At 45.6% G+C, this 8,741-nt stretch overlaps 1 protein-coding gene across 2 annotated transcripts; it reads right to left on the bottom strand.

Annotated features, from left to right (window-relative positions):
* Nucleotides 1-286: 286 nt before the first annotated feature.
* Znf688 (zinc finger protein 688) lies at nucleotides 287-3,622 on the bottom strand. 2 transcript variants are annotated; one of them, XM_027404564.2, is made up of 3 exons: nucleotides 2,879-3,606; nucleotides 2,467-2,580; nucleotides 287-972 (listed from the first exon to the last, which is right to left on the bottom strand). In XM_027404564.2, exons 1-3 carry the CDS (start codon nucleotides 3,072-3,074, stop codon nucleotides 470-472), a joined length of 813 nt encoding a protein of 270 aa, XP_027260365.1. In that variant the 5' UTR covers nucleotides 3,075-3,606; the 3' UTR covers nucleotides 287-469. The 2 variants fall into 2 exon arrangements, with proteins under 2 accessions (XP_027260365.1, XP_027260366.1); XM_027404565.2 differs by lacking the exon at nucleotides 2,467-2,580 and having other exon boundaries at nucleotides 2,879-3,622.
* Between the last annotated feature and the right edge of the window lie 5,119 nt (nucleotides 3,623-8,741).

Raw genomic sequence — 8,741 nt, 5'->3', positions numbered from 1 at the left:
AGCATAAACAAATGTAACACACCTTTACATAAAGTAATATTCCACAACAAAGGCATTTCAGAAGTTTCTCCTCGTCTTTTGTTCTTTGCTTTTACCAGTATCTATACTACATCTCTGTGTGTGTGTGTGTGTGTGTGTGTGTGTGTGTGTACTCATCACCTTGGTTCTGTTCCTGTTGAGAACCCTGACTAAAACAGTACTCTACCAACTGAATCACATCCCCAGCCCAGGCCACACACCCCCACCCTACCCTGGCTTTTTTTTTTCCTAGAACACAATCACTGGGGAGGGGAGCAAGTGTCAGGTTTAATCTATATGAATCTTTACAGGCACTTTTCTTTTTTACAAGTTTACAAAGGATCCTTGAGAAAAGTCAAAGTGATATAATTCATTTCCCAAGTCTTGACTTAGTTGCTTCTTAGTGCCAAGTTCATGTTCTGCTCCAGATGCAAGCAGCTAGCTATTGAGCTCACCCACACTCCTCAAAGATGTCTGGATAGTGCCGAAAAAGCACTGGTGGATCCCAGTCACCTCGGACTGGGGCTCCAGGAACAGCCCGGATCCCAGGCCTACGGCCACGGCGTCCCCCTGAGCAGGACCGGTGGATCCATTTGTGAGTTTCCACTGCGAACTTTCTCTTGAAGCGCATGCCGCACTCTGGGCAGGGGAAGGGTCGCTCACCCGAGTGTGAGAGCCGGTGGTTGACTAGTAAAGAAGGGTAGGTGAAGCGGCGCCCACAGTCCACACACACATGGCGTCGCTGATTGGCCTGCACATCTGTGCTGGGTACCTGGGCAGGAAGCTGTGCATCAGCCATCTGGCCTGGGAAAGCTTCCATAGGTAGCTGTACCTCTGCAGAGGACTTGGTAGTCGTGGAATAAGTCTTATGTTCAACCACCTCTTTAGATTGCAACTGAGCAGGAGTCTCTGCTGACCTCTCTGGGCCCTGCTCCTTCTCATTTGAAGTGTCTCCTGGGAAACAAATTAATTATATTTTAAGACTCTCACTAGGAAATAGCTGTAATCCCAGCATTTGGAAAAGCTGAAGCAGGAAGATAGCTATGAATTTGAGACCAGCAAGTGAGACCTTGTCTCAGAAACCCAAAACAGGACAGTAGGGCATGGTAGCTGCTCATCTGTAACCCTAGCTCTTCAGAGGTAGAAGTAGGTAGATTTCTGTGAGTGTGAGGACAGCCCTATCTAAAGAGCAAGTTCCAGGCTAGCCGGAACTACAAACATAAAGCAGGGGCTGGAGAGATGTCTCAGTGCTTAATATTGCTTGCAGCCTTTCCAAAGGACCGGAGTTCAGTTCCCAAAACTCACCCACATCAGGCAGCTCATAACCATCTGTAACTTCAGCACCAGGCAACCTCATGACTGTTGCCCTCCTTGGGCAACTGCACTCATATCCACATAACCACCCACAGACACATGCATTTACATGGAATGAAAAATAATAAAAATCTTTAAGAAACAAGTTGGTGGCGCACGCCTTTAATCCCAGCACTTTGGAGGCAGAGGCAGGAGGATCTCTGTGAGTTCGAGGCCAGCCTGGTCTCCAGAGCGAGTGCCAGGATAGGCTCCAAAGCTACACAGAGAACCCCTGTCTTGAAAAACAAACAAACAAGAAACAAGTTTCAATAAAACATAACACTTTTACTATCCTAGCTTTTACCCAGGTAGTGCTAAAATATACTGTTCAATGACTAACACAAAAGCTTTGTTGAAAATCAGTTAAAATTTCATGTGTCAAATGGAAAATAATGGTTTCTTGACGTCACAGGATTATTGGGAAGATTTAATACATATGTGCTTGTTGATAACTTAGTAAATGCTCAGGAAACAGTAGTTACTGTTGTGTTTTGGGGGTTCCTTTTGTTGTTGTTGGTACAGTGGTACTTTTACAGATGAGGTACCATATTTGCTTCAGATCTCTTCGATTCAGGGTAACATTGGGAGAGGAGCCAAGCTGTCATTACACGGGCATTTTTCTCATGTAACACTTTGCCTTGAGAAATATGATAGGCAGACCTGAAACCAGTTCAATTTTTAGGGTCATTTTAGGTTATTTCGGGGGAGGGAGTACTGAGACAAGGTCTCACTTTATGCAACCTTGACTGGCCTCAAATCCACCTGCCTCTGCTGAGAGTGCTGGGATTAAAGGTGGGAGCCACCACGACCAGCCTTAGTCGGTTTTGAAACGGGAGAAATGAGCAGCAGTATTTAACAAACATGTGGAAACCTAAAAGTTCTTTGGTCTCTAGATTTTCCTACTCTGTTCTTAACGGGACTGCTCTTCAGAGTTTCCAAAACTCTTAACAGGTCGGCTCTTTCCTTTAGTATCCGACACATGTTGATTCTTGAAATTCTGTAGGGATGCTGGAATGGGGAATCTGAAAAAAAAACTTTACTAGAGAAGAAACCCCGTACAAACAAGATGCAGGAGGACCTGGGACAATCCCTCACCTCTCAGAGCTCCTCCCAGACTTTCCCCCTCCGCAGGATCCTGGGCGGCGGGGCTCCAAGCCTCACTCTCCTGTTCCATCCAAGAGATGAGAGCTGGTTTGGGGCCCGGGAATCCTGGGAGAGAACAGGGGTCACAGTGCTGGTCTGAGCGACTGGCCCGGGCAGATAGCATCCCACTAGGGTGAGGGCACCTCCTCGGAACCTATGCTCAAATCAACCAGGGCCGGGTTTGCGATGCTCTTGCCTGAATGGAGACTCCCGAGGAGCCCTAGGAATGGAAGGTGACTGATGCTGCTGGTGGAAAAGTGCGGGATTAGGGCTCACAATCCACTTGGTCGGTCTACAGCATCTCCCATGTGAACCCCCGAGGAGGATGGGGGGTGGGGGGCAGGGCTCTGACCCGGGGCCTCACCGAGCGCGCCCAGGAGGCCGTAGGTCTCGCGCATCACCTCCCGGTACAGGGCTCTCTGCGCGGGCCGCAGACAGCCCCACTCATGCGGGGAGAAGTACACGGCCACGTCCTCGAAACTCACGAGCTCAGGCTTCCTGAAATCAGGACAGATCTCGGCGGGCATCGGCACCAGCAGCGGGGCAGGGGGTGGCGCCATCGGAGCTCCTGCCAGGGAAGCGGCTTGGCCGCCCAGCTTCCAGCTTCCAGCTTCCAGCCTTGGCTTCCCCGGGAAGCCACGCCCTTGCCACGCCCCTTGGTCACTATCGCCCCGGAGGAGAAAGGAACAAAGTGGGCAGCGTGTGGCCGCTGAGGACTGCAGGGCTTCGGTGGAGACTAGTTACGCTCCATGGTTCATTCCACAGCCGCTCGCACACAGACACGACTCGGGTGAATCAACCCGAAAGATGCCTTCAGAAAACATGGCGACGGCCTGGCTTCAGCTGCTATTGACAGCACTAAGGCGCCATTTCTGCAGCTTGGCAAATATGGCGCCTTTCGGGCTTCCACTACCCGCAGCGCCCCATTTGCCCTTAAATACAATGGTCGCGTCAGGAGGGTTGGTTTGCAGTCGCAGCGGCAGATGATTGGCTGTGCTGCAATTGGCTACGGAATGGCGGGACATCTCAAAGGATTCTGAGGACCTGAACATCCCTGGTACCCGAGGTTGAGGTTGGGTCTTCCCGGTGTCCCTAAGAGCTTCCTGCTGATGGCAAATCCTGGGCATTACATAATAGAAGCCAAATTCGTGTCCACAGAGGAACTCTCTATGTAGATCAGACTGTACTTGAACTCACAGAGATCTGCTTGCCTCTCTGCTTCTGTTTCTGGGATTAAAGGAGAGTTCCACTACTCCTGGATGTTAACAGTTTTTTAAGAGATGGAGTGGGCCCGGCGTTGGTGGCGCATGCCTTTAATCCCAGCACTCTGGAGGCAGAGGCAGGTGGATCTTTGTGAGTTTGAGGCCAGCCTGGTCTCCAGAGCGAGTGCCAGGATAGGCTCCAAAGCTACACAGAGAAACCCTGTCTCGGAAAAAAAAAAAAAAAAAAAAAGAATTAATTTAGCCTTTAATCCCAGCACTCTTGAAAGTTGGCCTCTAACCTTCATATTCATGCCATGATGCACACATGAACACACACACACAGAGCGAGAGAGCGAAAGAGCGAGAGAGCAAGTGAAATTTAAGATTTTTACAAATGCAAAAGAAAGTTTGCCAGTTGAGCCCATTTTTTAAAATTTAGATCTGCTTATTTTATATGTATGAGTGTTCTGACTACATGTGTGTATGGGCAACATGTGTATGCCTGGTATCCACTGAGGCCAGAAGAGGGCTTTAGATTCCCTGGAACTGGCTTATGTTTTGTTTTGTTTTGTTTTTCCAAGACAGGGTTTTTCTGTGGCTTTTGGAGGCTGTCATGGAACTAGCTCTTGTAGACCAGGCTGCTCTCAAACTCACAGAGATCTGCCTGCCTCTGCCTCCCGAGTGCTAGAATTAAAAGCATGCACCACCACCGACCCGCTTCTGTAATTGGCTTATGAGCTACCATGTGAACTGGCTAATGACCTAACATGTGTGTGTTTGGAACCTAACTTGAGTACCCTGGAAAAGCAGCCAGCTCTCTTTACCTCTGAGTCTTCTTTCCAGCCCCTAATGTAGACATTTATATATTTACAATGCAATAACATTTTGTATTTGTCTAATGCTGTGCAACTGTCATCACTATATATTTCTAAAATGCTTTCCTTAGCCCCAAAGGAAACTCTAATGTACTGTCTGTCTAAACTTGCTCGTGCTGGGTATATTACATGAAGGGAATTGTGATATATTTTTTTCTTTTGTATCTTCCATGTTTCACTTACATGTTTTTGAAGTCCACCCATGTTTTGTCACATATTACAATTGTACTCCTCTTTAGAAATATTGTATTAAGATATTGACGGGAAGGGGTTAGATGGCTCAGCAGATAAAAGTTCTTTCATGCCAGCTTGTTGACATGAGTTCAATCCCTGGAACTCATGTAACAGAAGCGGAAGGAGAAGTCAAATGTGTTGGTGCATGATTTAATCCCAGCACCCTGGAAGTAGGGACAGGAAGATGTTTATGGGTTCAAAGCCAGCCTGGCCTTAAATCTGAGTTCCAGGCCAGGCTACATAGTGAGTCCTTGTCTCAACAACAACAAAAAAGAGAGAGAACCAACTCTACAAAGTTGTTCTTTGACCTCCACACATATCCTCAGATATACTGAGGACACCCACACAACAAATAAAAATGAAAAGATAGCTGTTCAGGACTTGGGATATAGCTTAATAGAGAACTTGCATAGTAAGCCCAAAGTGTTGGTTCAATCCCCAGCCCCACACGAATCAAGTGTGATGGCACACTCATGTAATCAGAGCACCCGGTGTGTGGAAGCGGAAGGATGAGGAGTTCAGGATAATCCTAAAGTTTGATCCCCAGCACCAACATGGTAGCTCACAGCCATCTGTAACTCCAGTTCCTCGAGATCCAACCCCCCCCCTTATGCCTCCATGGGCACTGCACATACATGGTGCATTTACATACATGCAAACAAAACACTCATACACATAAAATCAATCTCAAGAGATGACATAAAGCTTGACTGTGGCACTGTAATTAGAGTGGGGCTTCTGGAGGTCAGTGATCAATTAGCTTTAGCTCAGGTCTGGCTCACAGTTTCAGAATGCAAATTAAGATTGACAGCATGCTTGTGGTGTTTCCTATACACTAGAACTTGGGGAGCTGAGGCAAGGAGGAACACCTCAAGTTGAAAGCCAGCTGGGGCTACAAAATGAGTTCAAGGCCACATAGGCTACCAAAGCAAACCCCTGACTCAAACAAAAAAACCTCAATAGCAAAAAAAGCCAGCCAGACACTTAACACCAAACCTGACAACCTGAGTTTAATTCCTGGAATCCACATGATGAAAAGAGAGAATGGATTCTTATAAGTTGTCCTCTGACTTCCATATGTATGCCACGGCATACACACATACATAAGTTGTAGAAAGGAATGGGCATACTTAGCATCTAGCAGAGTCTCTAACCTCTAGTAGCCGTTAGAGCTACTTCTATCTAAGAGAATATTAAGTCAAAAGCAGTTATAGTATCCCTGCAGGGACTGCAAAGATGAGTGCCACCAACCACAGAGCTGAGGGTGTGAATTTGGACCTGTTCCATTCATTATATCTCTCTTATCTGGCCTGCTTGGAATCTGGCAAATTACTAGTTTGTTATCATGCTTTTTTAATATTTATTTTTATTTTATGTGTATGGGTGTTTTGCATGCACCATGTGGGTACAGTGCCCTTGAAGACCAAAAGAGGGCATCAGATTCCTCTGGAATTGGAATCACAGACCATTGTAAGGGGCAATGTGGGTGCTGGGAGTCCAAACCAGATTCTCTGGAAGAACAGCCAGGGCTCTTAACTGCTGAACTATCTCTCTAACCCATGACTTATTTGAAACTTCACCAAGAAGTAACTCCAATGGCAGCTGCTGTGTCAAACATGGTTACACTACTGAGCAAATTAATACAGTTTTTAGTAACTGATTTTTTTTCTCCATCTCTGTCTATAATGTTGATGAGATGCAGTCCATTTTTAGTTAGCTGTTGTAGAATATTACTTTAAGATGTGTTACATTTGTTTATGCCGTGGAACATTTGTTTAATGATGCAAAGATGTGTTGCATTCTTTTTTGGTTTTTATTTTGTTTTGTTTTCGAGACAGGGTTTCTCTGTATTGTTTTGGAGGTTGTCCTACAACTCTCTCTGTAGACCAGGCTGGCCTGGAACTCAGAGATCTGCCTGCCTCTGCCTCTGGAGTGCTGGGATTAAAAGCGTGCGCCAACAACACCTGGCTGTGTTGCATTCTTTTAGGTTGCATTTGTTTAACGGTGTATCTGTGTTACTTTGCCTGTCTGAAATATCTGATTGGTCTAGTAAAGAGCTAAATATCCAATATCAAGGCAGGAGAAAGGATAGGTGGGGCTGGAAGGCAGAGAGAATAAATAGGAGGAAAAATCTGGGAAGAAAGATCAAGGAGCAAAAGGAGGAGAAAGAAAGGACTCCAGGGGCAGTTACACAGCTACACAGCAAGCCATGGAGTAAGAAGTAAAGAAAGAAATTCAGCATAGGCAAAGGTAGATGGAATAATTTAAGTTAAGAAACACTGACTAGAAATAAGTCAAGCAGAGGCCAGGCTTTCATAAGAAAGAATAAGCCTCCATGTGATTTTTGGGGGGAGCTTGGAGGTGGGCCCCTCAAAAGAGCAAAGAACTAAAAGAGTGAAGAGTTTAAAAAAGAAAGAAGGAAGGAAGGAAGGAAACCAACTATAGTTGGCAATGCCAGCAATAGACTTGCATTGTACTCCTACCCTGTGACAGTTAAATTTGCTGTTGTTTTTAAACAAAATATCAATTGTTCAATTTTACCAATAAAGACTCAGGAGCCAGAGGGACAGGTGGGGCTGATTATCAGAGAGACCAAGTAGGAGAATGGATCTAGGAGACAGAAAAAGAAGAGAGAATGAGGGGGAGATGCCAGTCAGTCAGGCAGTCAACAGCCACCCCAGACATGGAAGAAGCAGGAAAAGTAGGATGCACTGGATGAAAGAAAGGTAAATATCCCCAAAGCAAAATGTAGATGAAGAGAAACTGGTTAAATTAAGATATAAGAGCTAGTGGGACAAGCATAAGATGAGGCCAAGCATTCATAACTAATAATAAGCCTTCACATCATTACTTGGGAGCTGGTTGGTGGCCCAAAAGAAAGCCTGCTATATATTTGGTGTTCCAACATAGGGCCTGAATTTCCACATAGGGCCTGAGAAAGCTAAAAAAAAAAAAAAAAGAAAAGAAAAAATAAGAGATATAGAGAAGGATTCATCTCCTTCACCTCCTTTAGGAGGCTTTGCTATACAGTGAGCCCTTCAGAGCCAGTATGCTAAGTAGAAACAGCAAGCTGGTAAAATATTCCTAGAGCTGACACCTTAGTGAAGATACCATATATAAAGAGTCTTTTTTCCATGCTGCTAGCCAGTTCCCAAATAATGACACAGAGACTTCTTATTAATTATGGAAGCTTAGCTATACCTTAGGCTTGCTCCTAACTACCTCTTATAACTTAAATTAACCCATTTATTTTAATTTATGTTCTATCACATGGCATTACCTCTCCTGTACCTCCTGTTTCCTCTCTGTATCTTCTAAATTCCCCACCTTTCTCCTTCCCAGAGTCCTCTGTGTCACTGGAAGTCCTGCCAAACTTCTTCCTGCCTGGCTATTGGCCATTCAACTCTTTATTAAACCAATCAGAAGGTGCCTTGGCAAATATACATCTTCACAGTGTAAACAGATATTCCACAATGGGCACCGGGGATTTTACTGCAAGGGCAATAAACATTCTTAGCTGCTAACTCTCTGCAGTCCCAACTGCTGATTTTGAACAGGGCCCAGAGTAGGAAGCGCTACAAGTCTGTGCTACTGTGCTTGCTGTTCTGACACTTGAGTATATGATCCAGCAAATTCAATGGTGTCTAATGTGTCATGGGCAAGTGAAGATGCTATGTGGAGCCTTCATTTGTCCTCTATAAGCGAATTATAGTGGAGGCCCTTAGGATCTGGCAACAAAGCCCCATCATCTGCAAATTGCTCTCCTTTTAAAATGCCACTCTTGGCCTGATGTCAGGGCTTAGTGGAAACTGAATGCTTGAACACAGGCTACTGAGTTCCATTCCACCTGAACTGTCTATTGTGGGCTGAGGCCAGTTGAGTTGGTAAGCCCCAGAGGACTTCATCAAAGAGAAAT

This window comes from Cricetulus griseus, chromosome 3 (genome assembly GCF_003668045.3).
Source record: "Cricetulus griseus strain 17A/GY chromosome 3, alternate assembly CriGri-PICRH-1.0, whole genome shotgun sequence".
In the NCBI taxonomy this organism is placed as follows: domain Eukaryota; kingdom Metazoa; phylum Chordata; class Mammalia; order Rodentia; family Cricetidae; genus Cricetulus; species Cricetulus griseus.
Note: the sequence above shows the minus strand (reverse complement) of the source record. Positions and strands in the feature narration are given on the sequence as shown.